We start from the raw sequence: 15,294 nt of genomic DNA, 5'->3' as shown, positions 1-15,294 counted from the left end.
ACACCACGGTGGGTTTTGTGTGGTCTAGAACGGGCCGTGTTGCCATGTACATTCTGTTGCCTTCTTTCATTCAGGCGTATTAAAATGTCAACGTAACTGCACACCTGTTTAATACCGGAAACACAAGAGTGAACACAACTATGAATATGTACCACACACAAAATATCCATTAGCTGTGGTCATTGAGAGGCCCCATTTTGTGGTTCCACATATAGAAAGCCCATTCATTCAGCCCATAGAGGTTTTTGAAAAATATGTATTATTTTAAGCCTGGAACCAAGCCATCCAGGCTCCTGGTGAATCATGACCATAAAACATTTGATTCTGCGTAAACACATATTTGAAAACCGCAAAAAAGGGTAGTTATTAAATATAGTATAGAATATAATAAAAACATTTAAATCATTTTTGAAACATTCTAACAACACAAATCTAGTACGGGGCTCCCTGGCACAAAACATTTTCAGATGGGGGTTAGGGGACAAAATACATATTAATTTTGGGGTCCATGACATGAAAATATTTGAGAACCACTGGTTAAAATATTTTAAATGTAAAATTGTGAAGCAAGCCCAAATGAGCAACTAAACCCAAGAACCCAAAACAACCAAATTTTACAAGCAAAAATAAACCCCTCTCATTGGCTCTCATTGGCTCTCATTGACGTAGCTGTTCGTACCTTCTTTTTATATACCTTGGTGTAAGGCAGGTTATCAGTTGCCAGATCTTGCAAAAGAAACAAGCGGCCGTGTCGATAAAAACAAGCCCAAAAGAAGCAACAAGGCTATTTTATTTCCACTTTTACATCGGCTTTTTGAAAATAGCAGATCAACAAGCTCACACTATTTTAAAAAAATATTGGGAAAAAAAGTAAAATATTAAAAAAATGTTGAAACATTTTATCAACACAAATCTTGTATGGGGGTCCCTGGCACCACATATTTTCAGATGTGGGTCTGCAACAAATACATATTAATCTGGGGGTCCTTGACATGAAAGAAATGTGGGAACCACTAGTTTAAAAAACATTAGAAAGCAAGCCCAATGAAGTGACTACAATTTAAAAAAAAAATAAAAAAAAATGCTCATTTATAAGCAGACATGGCAACACGGGTAACGAGCTCTTTCCTTTGCGGTGACATCAAAGCGTGACGTTGCTGTTCTCCACTCTGATTTGAGTACTCCAATTGCCCTCGCGTGCTCTCCCCGCCCCCACACAGGCATACACACACACACACACACACACACACACACACACACACCAGTGAGCAAACACGACGACATACGGTTTGTTAACAAGCGCTGCTTGTTTGAAAGTAATAAAAGACTCTCCTAGTGAAATAAACAACTCATAATATAACGTTAGTAGAGTTGTCAGTGCTTACCAGGCTGGTGAAAAAAAAGCTGCTAAAAAACACACTATGTGAGCAGACTGGAAAGAGAAGTGAATTATCTCTCCATCCATCAAACAGGTGAGTTTTACTGCAGGTGTGTGTTAGCTTAGTGTCAAACATTTCCATGTCAAGGACCCCCAAATTGACACTTATTAGCCCGCGGCGCGGACACTCATTTGGAAAGATATGCCAGGACCCCCCATAAGAGAAGATTGTTTACAGCTCTAGCAGTGATTCTCAACCATTTTTGTGAAGGACCCCCCAGTTTGACATGCATTTAGGCTACAGACCCCCATTTAATGAAATTTCTTTCTCTGGGACCCCAATTTATATTGTAAAATCAATGTTAATTTGAGAGTGTACAAAATGAAACCAAATGGACCCGGTTCCATTTGTACACCCTCAGAGTTGCAGACCCATAAGGGTCCCATTTGGTTCCTAACTATCCATCATTTAGCTGGGGACCCCCTGGAACTCCCTCAAGGACCCCTGGGGGTCAACGGACCCCACTTTGGGAACCAATGGCTAAGCTCAGTGGTTCAGAAACTTTTTCATGTCTAGGACCCCAAAATTGACACATAATAGTGGAAAAAGTACTTAAAAGTAAAAGTCTGGAATTCCAAATGTACTTAAGTAAAAGTACAAAAGTATTTGGTATCAAAATGTACTAAAGTACCACAAGTAAAATTACTAAAATGTTAGAAAATATCAGATCTACAAGCTTGTAGAACGAGCTTGTAGATCTGCTATTTTCAAATAGCCGAGGTATAAAATGGGGCTAAAGTGGTTAATGCATGTTTTATAATGTAATGATGTATATCTACAAAGTTACAAGTAAGTTTTCAAAGAATTGTAGTGGAGTAAAAGTACAATATTTGATGGTTTAAGTGGTTACACAGATGCGTTCCCGGTTTTAATGGGTTAAATAAAGGTGCAATAACACATAAAACCCCCTCTCTGCTCTCTCTAGATGGCGAGCAACAGGTCGTGGCACGCCCGCTACCCCGTGCTGATTTACGTGTAGATCATGGTGTTCTACAACGTGTTCACACCCTCCTCAGTCTGCCCGCCGAGGTGCTGCCGCATCCGCACGCTGGTGATGCAACTACTGCTGGACGAGCAGCTGGAGGTACAGTAGCAGCACACACACAGTAAAATCAGAAAGTTATAAAGGGGCGCTGATGGCCAGGTGGCAAGTACATATCATTGTGGGGGTCCTTTGACATGAGAAAAGTTTGAGAACCACTGATATTATAGCAGGATAAGTTTTTAAAAAAAATGTTAGGATTTATAATACATTATTGCCTCAATTCACTGGCTCCCTGTACATTTCAGAATTATTTTTCAATGATATTTCAAGAAATAGCAGATCTACAAGCCCATATGCCGAGCTAATAGATTTGCTCACTTTAATTAATGTTTGTTTGTTTGTTTGTTTGTCTTTCTTTCTTTCTTTCTTTCTTTCTTAGAGTGGAGACAGACTGTGCCGTTGGAAGGCTCCACCCGAGGATGCCGTTAGAGATTGAGATCTCTCTCTATCCATGGATTTGTTTGCATGGGGGATTCCTCCGCGCCAACGGCCCTGGTCTTCGGTGGTCTCCACCGTGGATCGATTGCTGATTGACGCAAAATTCCACGACAGTGTGTATGATGTGTCTTCGTTGATGCAGAATTCCACGACAGTGCGTATGTGTCTTCTGTGGTCTCCGCCGTCGGTCTCCACCGAAAGACCTCGGCCAGCTGGGGGTTTCCTCTGAAGACGACTCTAAGTAGGAACCTAATTTTTCCTTTTCCTTTGCTGGGTGCTGCAGTTGCTTCATGCTGCAGTTTGTTGGATGCTGCTTGTGGTGTTGGTGTTGGATGCTGATTGTGTCGTATGCGTGCTGATGTGGTTAAAGATGTTGCTCTGCTGCTTTTTTCCCAGGTATTTTTTTTCAGGTTGTGGAATCGAACGCCGACGTTGAATCTACGACTATGTTGGTTGTGTAGTGTTGTGGCTCAATATGTTTTTAGATATAGGCCTCTGTAAATCCGGGCATGAACCTGGTAATTTGGGGGGTGGGGGGGGGGGGGGGGCAGGCGGGCGTTCACACTAATCACATGATGCTGCTACATTTTAATCAATGACGATCCACATTTTTCATTTAAAAGTTTAATTTCTTGCCCTAAGAAGATCAAGAACATGTCGATGTGTTCCAACATACCTGAAATGAGTCAACGAAAAGCACATTTTGAATGATTTCTTCAGTCTTCAGTGAGAAGATGATTGATTTGACAACGCTGGACATCACTTATCACGATGTCTGGGAAATAGTTTTAGGCCAAAAACAAAACACAGAACAAACTAGAAAAAGTGCTTTCCGCCAGGTCAGGTGGGTTATTGTGGCATCCTGGTGGCGCTAACTGTGAAAAGGGTGCCATTTCTTATAGGCCTTGCATGGCAATCGTACACTGCATTAATGATTTGAGGCATTTTGTTCCAAAAATAAGTTTTACTAAATTAGACCTGCTGGTGGCGCTATAACAGGTCAATGTTAAAAGGGTGGCATTTGTTCCTCAACATAGTGTGAATGTGCATGCAAAGTTTATCCTCAATCGGACGCTGTGTTCATGATTTGTGGCATTTTGTTCAAAACAGGACACTCCTGCAAACGCTGGAAGACATTTTTAGCCAATCAGGATGGAATATAAAAAATCTGAAAGACACATTTCGTTTTAATGACAATAGATATACACAATAAGCGTTCTCAAAGTTAGTTTGTGCTCTTCAGTAATACCTGAGATGGCAAAATCCAAGTGCTTTGGTTGCAAAGTTAAATAAGGTCAAAATGAGTGAAACACAGAAAGAAACTAGAAAAAGTGCTCCTCGGTAGGTCAGGTAGGCTATTGTGGCCTCCTGGTGGCGCTATAATAGGCCAACGTGAAAAGGTTGCCATTTTTTCTTAGGCCTTGCACGACGATCGGACACTGACTGCATTCATGATTTGAGGCATTTTGTTAAAAACATGTTTCGCTAAATTAGACCTGTTGGTACCGATTTGCGTTAAATTTGGATAACATTGGAAGGAGTAGTATAAAATAATGTGTTTTACATAAGTCGGGCTGCTGGTGGCGCTATAAAAGGAAGATGTGAAAAATGCAGGGCAAAGGTTTTTCCTTGACCTCTAGGCTAGGGAGTGTGCATACAAAGTTTTACACAGATTGGTGCAATTATAGGTAAAAACACGAACCGGCCTGTTATAGAGCCACCATGAGGCTGATTTGAAAATTTTCAAATGGTAGTTCTTCCTCGGCCTAATGGGAATGTGTGTGCAAAATTTCACGGATATTGCATGCTGTGTGCATGATTTGAGGCATTTTGTTCAAAACGGAGCACTCCTGCAAACTTTGGAAGACATTTTTAGCCAATCAGGATGGAATATGAGAAATCTGAAAGACTTGTTTCGTTGAATGACTACAGAGATACTGTATACCGATTTGCGTGATTTTTGGACAAAATCTGTAGGAGTGCTGTCAAAAAATATGTTTTGCACAAATCGGCCTCCTGGTGGCGCTATGAAAGGCCCATGAGAAAAATTTGGGGCAAAGGTTCTGAATTTGCATCCAGGGAGTGTGTGTGCACAGTTTCGCTACGATCAAGACAACGGTGCCGGAGATTAGCTGGTCACAGACGGACGGACACACGGACACACACACGGACGGACACACGGACACACGGACGGACGGACGGGGTGGAAAACATACTCTCTCGCCATGCCTTTCGGCCTGGCGGAGACAATAAATAAAAATCACAATTTTCATATATGTTAATATGTATGAATGCCATGATTACAACACTATATTATGTATACTGGTTTAAGTTCCCTCCATCATCACTGCACTTCTTGTACCTATAAATCATAAAGCATGTTAATGTTGCATGAGATCCAACTATAACATAATCAAGCCTGAGTTATGTGTTGTAGCTGAATTTAGAATAGGCTTTGATCACATCCCTGTCCTGTTATATAGACAAAAATAGATTAAGCAACAATAGACAACACAGAGTTTAGGTGGAAAGTTCACACATAACAACTGAGACTTAGAGGCTGATTCTAACTTCACACCTGGCCAGGAACTACCGTTGAAAACTAGCCTCTGGGCTAATTCCAGCATATTTACAGTAATGTCTATTAATATGCACAGTCTCTGAGAAATCTACTGGGGGGAAAAATACAAACAAAAAAAGTCACTGCAGACTTAATCTCGGAAACCCATGCCTTACTGCAGACTTGTTACTTAACTTACTGTACCATGAGGCAACAAACAACAGCTGAGGAAATGACAGATGATCAAAGTGATTTACTCAAAAAGGAGAAGAATATGGCAAGATGCAATAAGTGAGGAAATTGTTGAATATTATAGTAGACCTACTTCCAAAGAGTTACCAAATGTTTGCATTGCGTTAGAAACAGAATATGTCATAACCTATTATTGATTTCAGCATGTTCTGTGAGACAAAAGCCATCTCAATGGATTATTTATGTTCTATAATAATTATAATAATAAAAAATAATACGTTTCTATTTATGTCTACTCAGTGAGACATTTGTGAATCTGTGTTTGTATGGCCTATACAAAGTACCTCCAACACTCCTGACCAGTGAACAACACAGTAAGGCGAGCTTCAAGCTATTGGAGAGCAGCATCTGATTCTACATACTGAATCAACGCGGTCTCTCCGAAAACGTCGCCGGTTGACTTTTTGTCAGAACCCCGCGACGGCACATTGCGCCGTCACAGGCGGGCCATTGATAATGCATTGGCATTCCAAAAGACCAAAACGTGCGCTAAGAAGCTTTATTGAAATGCACCAGACCACATGCTACCACCCACAAAAACCTGTAAATATTCTGAGCATTTCCATACTAGTTTGGTAATTTTTCGATGAGTATTTGTTGAGAACGACACTTTTATTTTACTTTTCCAAACCCGTGACGTCACGTCACATTACTTCCATATGACTTGATTGACAGTAGTAAAAATCCGATCAAAACTATTTAGTGTAATCTAATAGATCTATATAATAGATGTGCTTATCCATAAATCAATTATTCTGGCACTTAAATGCCTAATGTATGAACAATTCTAGCAATAAATAATTATTTGTAATTTCATGATTCCTGGCACTCATTAAATTCCGCCTACTGCATCCGGATTCTCACCACGTCCACATACATGAAAACAAACATAACGTTTCCATATCCGCTTTAGACCGGAAATGTAGTTATAGGCACATTTCACGTTCTTTAAAGGTTCTGGCTTGCTTTTAAAGCTTTTGAAACAAATAGCAGCAGTCTTTTGCAGTCGCTTAGGAACAAATAGCAGCATTTATTTTTTTCTCAAAACGATTTCATGTTTTTTGTTACATTTAGGACGTAAACAATCATATTGATTCTGTTGGCAGTTGTGTTGCTGTTAGAAAAGCGTCATTACCAGTGTTGCCAAATTGCAACCAGGTCTAGGAAAACAAGCCCAAAAGAAGCAACTATGGGCCACATGAGTACTTCAAACATATACTTCAGCTGTTTGAAAATAGCAGATCTACAAGCTCACGACGCGTTGTGAGCTTGTAGATCTGCTATTTTCAAATTCAATTTTGGGGGAAATTATAATAAGCAGACATGTCAACACTGGTCATGACGTATGAATATTTACGTCTGTTCCTTCCATAATGCATTGCGGGCAGACAAAATTGCCAAAAAAGCAACAGAAATGAATGAGGTAATAGAAGTACCGTTTGGCAAAGGGGAAGCGAAGGCAATACTGAAGAAGGAAGTAATGAAGAAATGGCAGGATAGATGGGACATAGACAGCAGTGGAAGAACTTACCACAAAATACAGAAAACCATCAGTGCACAGGGGGTGGTGAGAGGGAATAGAAGGGAGGAGACGGTCCTGACCAGACTGAGGTTCGACCATACAGGACTAAATAAAACATTATTTCTAATAGGGAAAAGTATAAGTGATGAATGCGTAGAGTGCCATGAGACAGAAAACACAGAACATATTTTAATGCAATGCAGGAAGTATAGGGAAGAGAGGAAGAGATTAATGAATAGGGTAGCTGAGACAGGGAGACAGTGGAGCCTATTAGGTATACTCGGAACAACAGGAGACGGGGTGAAGGACACACAAAAAGCAATGTGGAAAAGGAGATAGGGGTATTTCACAGGGTGTAGGCAGGGTGCAGTGCTATCACTAAAAAGATAGTCACACTATAACTTAGAATAACGGATACATGGAATAGAGAAGTGTAGGGAGTCAGACTACATACTCCGGTACAGTAGGTGGCGGTATGCACCTAAAAGCAAACGGTTGCGACCCGCCATAAAACCAAAGAAGAAGAAGAAGAAGAAGATAATGCATTGCGATTTGTTTTTCAACTCAGTAAAGTATTGTTACTTTTGCATTTATTCAATAGAAATACATGTTAAATCTGCACCCCCACCACCACTAAATCATAGAACGACAACACGGGGTTGTTGTTAACAATAACATGTTAGGATGTGTATAGCAAGTTGGTCGGTCTGTATACATTTAAAACTGTTTTACTGTGGACATATCCCTAAGCTAACAAGCCAAGATAAACACAACAACATGAGCTGGCTATTTGTGTGTGTCCCTCTTCATTTGTGTGTAGTTGTAGTCTATGTGCCATGTTTGTTTGCACAACACTAAAGGCAAAACGAAATGTAATCATTGTTTGTGTTTCCCATTCTGAGTGTACAAATGGAATCAAATGGATGTTTTATTATGAATAGGTTACAAAAGGTTCCCAATGAGCCATAGTGCTTTCTTGTGGTTTAAATCCTATACTTTATTGTCCTGTACTTTCTATGCAAACTGCTAATAAAGTATTAAATCAATCCATCAATCAGTACTAGTAGTACAGTCAAATGTTATGCTAAAATATGAACACAATAAGCCTCAGGGGCTTGTTTAAATTTTGGTCCATTGTACTCAATTGAACAGTCATATATACCATACAGAGGTGCAATCCAAAACATGTTGGGATAAAGGTCAGTTGAATAAGAGAAGATGGGTGGGGGCGGGGGGCAGAGGATTCAACTATAAAGCTGGTACCATGAGTTAAATAGAATTTTTAAATGGAGACAACTCCAGCAAAGAAGGCAAAGGCACCTGGACCGACCGTAAGGTGGAAAAAGAGAGACAGCCATAGAAATGTCATCCCTGCAAGGTCTCTCATTTAGACCTGAGGCCGATTCTAAAATCCACTTGAAAATTTCAAAAGCTTTTGCGATCCACCCATCTGACGATTCTGACCACTTAACCCGGCAGCCTATCTCAGCTGCCATGTTCAGTGGTCATATGGGTGGATCGCATACATTTTCAGAGCATGTGAAGTGTCCACTTGACTTTGGGCAAGACACTGAACCCCTAACTGCTCCTGTTGAGCAGATTGGTGCCTTTCTTTGCCGTCTGTCTTGATGTGTGTGAATGTAATAAACATTGGATAGCTGGTCCAAGTCGGAAGGCTCATTCAGGTAGTTAAGGTCAGAAACCTGTTCCTCCCAACGATTTTCCTGACACTGCTGAGGTCTCCTTTGCTCCAGATGCCGTTGGTGTGTATTTCATTAGTGCAAAGCAATATGTTCATAATATATTCTAATAATCTGTCAATGAGTTTGAATGTTAATTATATGTTTGTATTACACATTTACCAGAATAAATGTGCAACTAACCTTTTCACAGCCATTATTATACTTTTTATATTGTAAATGTAAAACATAACATAATGTTGTTTTTCAATATCCCATACTATCTTAACGGAGCGTTTCATACAAGAGCTCCAGCACTCCCTGAGCGTCGCATCGGCTGACATCGAGGAAGCACCAACCCCAGCTCCTCTCCAGGCTTCCTCCGACTGGAGTACGCGGAACCACTCTCTTTTAGAGAGATGGCGGGCAGAGAGACCCCGGCTGATTAACCGCGTTGCAGCGAGGGCAGATGTAGGCACACACATGTGCTAACAGTGTGCCATCAGTCCAGCTGCTGTCTGCTGTCATGGCTGTGAACCACGGCCATTCCTGTGTGCCGAATGTGACATCAAAACGCACACAGACACTAGAAACGTGATGCACAACAGGGATGCCATGACTGTCGGGTTCTTCCAGCCTTTGCCTCAAACCACCTGCATTGTAGATGAGGCTCATTGCCGTTGTGGTAAGTTCTTGTTTGTGAGTACGCCATAACATATCCTCTCTGACTCATTAATCTCATTACTTTGACCACTGAACAATGCATTTTTGTGTCCTGTCTTACGGCCATGGAATCGTTTTAACCTTTCTCACTCTTCATTCAGTCTCTTCAAGTGGTTCCAGCAATCGTAATGTTCTATTTCCCATTGGACACAAATGATCTAAATTCAAATCTATGATCTTTTTCAGAGCGCTTTGTACCTGTGCGGATACCTGAAAATATCTGTTATGCATCGGAGGCATTGAGGGTCAACCCAGGAAAGGCTGTTGCTGTGATCACAATGGATGGTAAGGATTTTTCTTTTCTTTTTTTAAAGCGTCTTAAAAAATATTTTACTTGGTAATTCCCACAAGGTTTGTCATAGGTGTATTTATGAAATCAAACGAATGCCTATTGACTAATTTATGCCACACTAGGTTTTACATTACAGTGTGCGTGTCTTTGATTTTTCTAGGGCGATATGATCTCAGCATGCCTGACCTGAGTTGCGAGTCATGCCAAGCCACTTGGACTGCTGGAGTGGACGATCTCATTTGCAGTAACTACTGGCCTGCTACACTTCATTTCGCAACAGTTTATGCCGCACAGATATATTTTTCTCATTTGAGAAAATGAAGATGGCTGCACCAGGACTGTCCTGCCAGGCATTTTTAAGAATGCTTGATCAGCGAACTGTTGACTTTGGCCGTGTGAGTATTTAATTTATTTAGCCTAGAGTATATATTTTCTTTTTGTCATGTGCATTGAATTTGTTGCTTATTTATTGCCTGCCCATTATAAACTGTTGATATCCTTATTTTGAAATAGACAGGGAAGATCTCAACAGATGCCTTCCAGAAGAGCTACTTTCAGTGGGAAGTTGTACTGTATGAGGTCGAAATACAATTTAACAGACACACTTATAGAGCAAGTGTTCTCTGTTCCGCCAGAAGATGGCGCCATATAATCTGTTTTCAAAGGGCTTCCAATAAAGATACAGTTTAACCTTAGAATGGCACAGTAAACAGGTGACCTTGTGTAGGCTACATTATAACATTATACTAGATAATAAACTACAAGAGCACTTAGAATCCATAATAGTTTGCATTTAATTTATTGCAGTACAACTTTGATTTTGACATACAAAACAACATCACATAAAATTCTATTCATGGATATATTATTGATCATGTCAAGTTGATACAATCTTAAAATATATGTACACTTAAATACATGTAACAATATAAATTAGATTTGATGAAGATATATGTAATAATTTAACTGATAAAATCTGATTTAAATATATAATACTGATACATTCATTGTCATTCACAGGGCCTTCTTAAAAGACTCAGATGACCTAATAGTTATTGCAACGCAGGAAGTAGCTGTTCCTCAACACACGGAACAGCCTCCCAGTCCTCAGGCTGTACTCAAACATCAGAGGTCCACTGTACACATAGGTGAAACCTAGGGGACAAATGCAAAGAATAATGTTACATATCAGTGAATACCACTAATGAAACTACAAACAGACAGAAAGACAAGGCGGTCATGTCAGTGAGACACTGTTTTGCACTACAGCACAAAATTGATATTGGTCATTTTGGTGATTTTCTCATTTCTGTATGCTTTGCTAGACCTAGCCATGTAAAACAGGCTGTGTGTGTGTGTGTGTGTGTGTGTGTGTGTGTGTGTGTGTGTGTGTGTGTGTGTGTGTGTGTGTGTGTGTGTGTGTGTGTGTGTGTGTGTGTGTGTGTGTGTGTGTGTGTGTGTGTGTGTGTGTCGCCTCAAACATAGACCAATTAGAACTCTTGCCACTATGTGCATGAAGTCAGACGCTCTAAAAAAGACAATACAATGATTACTACTGAATAACTATTGCTAAAGATTGTGCCATGTCATTATTAGACACTGTTTTATTTAAATATCACCCACCTCTGTATTGGAAGGCTGCTGTCACCTTGCTGGTCATGCCTGGAAGCAACTCATCCACCCGTATGGGGAATCCCTCATCCATGGCCCCCTTGGCCTCATCGTAACTGAAGCAACACAAATGATGATGAGACTATGATTCCAATTCTTAACTCATTCAGTATTAACTCGGTCTCAACTCTGTCTTATATGAGCATACCTATAGTAGTCGTCACCAACAAAGAATAACGTCTTGCGTGTTTCTTCATCGTAGAGGGCAGCATCGACTTTCCTTACATCTCTGGGTAAACCAAAACTGGTGAGGTCTTTGGGATAGCCTCGCACGACATCGTAGCCAGAGAAGGCCCACACCTCATTACCTGGATAATAATTATAGAGAAGAGTTTTTAACTTGTGTAAACACGTGTACACTTAAAATGATTGAGTGCTTTGAAGATGAAGAGAGCTTGTACCTTTAAAGAGGTAGACTCGGTCTGACTGACGACTCTCATAAGCAGCATCGATGTTGGCAGGAGCACTGGGCCAGAAGCCTGTGATGAGACTCAGCTGGGGTGTGGTGCTCTGTTGGTAGCTTCGCCAGAAGATGCTGACAACAGATAAATGGCAGAGAATTACAGCTTAGTAATTAAGCCACTAGAGAAAATTATGCTTTTCTAATGCTGTTTTCAGGTCCTTCAGGCATTTCAGGCATATACGTATATAGTATTATACCTGTCTTTGAAGAAGAGCATTTCTCCTCGCAGCGTGGTCACAGCATCCAAGACCATGGTTGAGTCACATGCATCGGGGGTGGTGGGGGGCTTGGGTCCAGGATTGGTGGGGCCCACGTTAGGACCTGCAGGTCAAATCAAATAAACATCATCAATTATAGAGAGCTGAACCATAGAGCGGTGTAAGTCCAGGGGAAATCACTTTTGGATTTAGGTTATTTTAAAAAACAGGTCACAATAAATCTGTTTTTACCATAGAGATACTGGATGCCATTAACATCATCACGGGGCAGAACAAAGGTGTCTGGGTTCCTAAAGTTGTATACGGGGTACATGAGAGCACCAGGGTCCTCAGAGTGGGATAGACCCATGGAATGGCCAAACTCATGGGCTGCTACCAGGAAGAGGACATAACCTGCAGGAAAAAACACAACATTTCAGTTCTGTGGATCTACTGAGGGACAAGGAATTGTAGTTGTTCATTAATTGCACATTACCAGTAAAGAATAAAAGTAGTGGATAGAATTACTCTGTATAAGTGCCCTCAGGTTAACAAACCCACCTCTGTTGGAACTGAAGGAGAAGTCCTCATCTTCATCAAAATGTGCATCTCCTCCGATGCCACTGGATGGTGCAAAGGCATGAGCCAAGGTGCCATCTGGACCATCGAAGGGGTAAAAATCCCCATGCGCTTTAAACAAGAACGTTACAGTATGTGAATGACTCAATCAACGCTTTGCTAAGCACTCTAAACAACACAAATCATTTATTTGGGGTATAGATTTGACACTTTACCTCTTGGTAAATTAGAGTCATTTTCTACTTACATCGGCTACCAAAGGAGATCATGATGTCAGCGATGCGCTGTAGATTCTTGTGAATCTCAGAGGAGTAACTTTGGCCCACACTTGCAGAGCTCTCTCTATAGAGTCATCTACTTCAGCCACAGACATGTCAGGGGTGTAGTTCTCAATTCTGTGGGAGAGATTAAATGAAAACAATGTGGACAATTGTAACTGCATGTTGTGTTTCTTAAACATGCCTATAAACCTGGAAGCATCTCAAGTATCTGTCGCTATCTTTATTTGCGTGGCTGTACATGTGTCCGGGTTCACATAGGTCTCTCACCTGTAGGTAAGGCTGTTTGTCTCCCACTTGAGGTCTGCTCCAGTGGTGGTGAAATGAGAAAGTTTGACATCGGGAACACCACAGCGAGGCTTCTTCATCAGCGCTATTGTGTCAGTGTCCAGTGTCCCAGTGATCTGAAGCCCAAAGAACCTCTGCATTTCACTGAGCTTCCTGGTCAGCGGACTGATCCCCCGTCTGACAGTGGGTCCGGTCTCCTCTGTCAGGTTGAAGAAGTTCTTCAGGTAGCTCTGCAACACATATTAGATATGACAGGTTAGATGTATACGTAGATATGGAGGGACAAGATAACACATCACATGAGGGTAAGAAAGTGGATCACAAACACTGTTGATATTATGTCAATACACTGTTTAGCAATGTAAGATGAGACTTTACATAGTTTTCTTTATATTAATAGTATGTACAACATGAAGATTAGGTTTCAATTAAAATCATGTTGTCATAAAGAACAACAGTATCTATTTTAAGGTACAGAAAGGTTACCTACCGTTGCAAGATCTTCATCTTGTTCAGTAATTTGTGATATTGGCAGCAAATAAACGGTGGCTGCCAAGCTTAATAGAATGCATAGGCTGAGAGACTTCATGTTTCTTGCTTGCTGCATTGGTTGGTTGTGTTTCTGTGTGACAGGCATGATTTATATACATGTATGACAGGAGAGTTGATCAACACCTACTTGAGTCATTGAAATCAGAAACATTTCCTAATGTCCTTTCATCGATGACAGAGGAAGTTTTGATGACTTAACCAAAGTTATGTTGACACTAAAATGACAGTTATTTCTATGTGTAGTGCTACACATAATTATATTGAATCATAAAAAGGGTCAAAATCCAACCAGAAATTGAATATTGTCATTTTGAATGTCTCAGCTTTATATCATATAAATAAATAAATAAAAAATTAAAAAACTTAACAATGGAAAACTACAATTTAGTCATTGTTTTTAATGGCTGGACACTGAAAGGAATTGCTCAATATATTGCCTCAGGTAAGGTGACCATCCACCACATTGTTAGAAACCTATACTTAAAAGACTGTGTTGTAATAGGAAATAGTACACACAGATGGTAAATTGATTGGACTATTGCAGTGCCTTATTTACCGACATCCCCAAGAAGTTAAGAAGATTTTATTGTGTTGAACAATTACATATTTGTTCTCATTTTAAATTATTGCTTTGTTATTTGTGCTGATTGTATTGTTCAGCACGTTGCTGCTGCTGTTGCTGTCATTCATCATTATCATTCTTTTTTTCTTTATACTTTATTACTTTATTAACCAAGATAGCTACAGTATGCAGTAATAGCATTTGTTCTGAAAAGACATGGACACCAAAACATCCCACTGATAAAGAACCACTATTAAACTAGAAAAAGTGCTCCTCGGAGCACAGGTCTCCTCCAGGTCAGGTAGGTTATTGAGGGCCAGCAATGTTCGGAATTCGCCAAGCAGGATGGAATTTGCAACCTTGTTGATCACTTGACTATGGAAATAATGTGTACCGATTTGCATGATGTTTGGACTAATTTTTTAGTAGTAACATAAAATATCATCAGAGGGGTTATGGCTTAATTTGTTAATTAAAGCAACTTTGAGTGGGCTACTTAGAAAAGCGCTAAAAGAATGTCAGGTATTATTATTATTATTATCAATTCAACAGTCACATAACTGCATCTGCATCAGGCTGTATCAGGTGATACGTGTGGCATTTACTCTCTCTGCCATCACTTTGTTCTGTCTTCATTGTCCCGTGTCAATTGGGAAGAATTAATGCCTTGAAAACACAACGTTCACTTACTAAAATGGCGTTGAGCCACACAAAACCCACACCACGGTGGGTTTTGTGTGGTCTAGAACTGGCC

General features: G+C 40.3%; 1 protein-coding gene across 1 annotated transcript; it reads right to left on the bottom strand.

Moving 5' to 3' along the window:
• Positions 1-10,739: 10,739 nt before the first annotated feature.
• LOC311057002 (collagenase 3-like) lies at positions 10,740-14,031 on the bottom strand. Its single transcript, XM_084073874.1, is given in 11 exon segments — positions 10,740-11,105; positions 11,574-11,677; positions 11,770-11,929; positions 12,023-12,156; positions 12,282-12,405; positions 12,534-12,695; positions 12,843-12,971; positions 13,108-13,143; positions 13,146-13,255; positions 13,409-13,656; positions 13,917-14,031. Coding segments are annotated over 11 exon segments (1,416 nt in total). The 5' UTR covers positions 14,016-14,031; the 3' UTR covers positions 10,740-10,995.
• Positions 14,032-15,294: the final 1,263 nt, after the last annotated feature.

This window comes from Gymnoscopelus microlampas (assembly GCF_963454915.1).
Source record: "Gymnoscopelus microlampas genome assembly, chromosome: 12".
Lineage (NCBI taxonomy): Eukaryota > Metazoa > Chordata > Actinopteri > Myctophiformes > Myctophidae > Gymnoscopelus > Gymnoscopelus microlampas.
The sequence above is the reverse complement of the archived record's forward strand: the minus strand, read 5'-3'. Positions and strand labels throughout refer to the sequence as shown.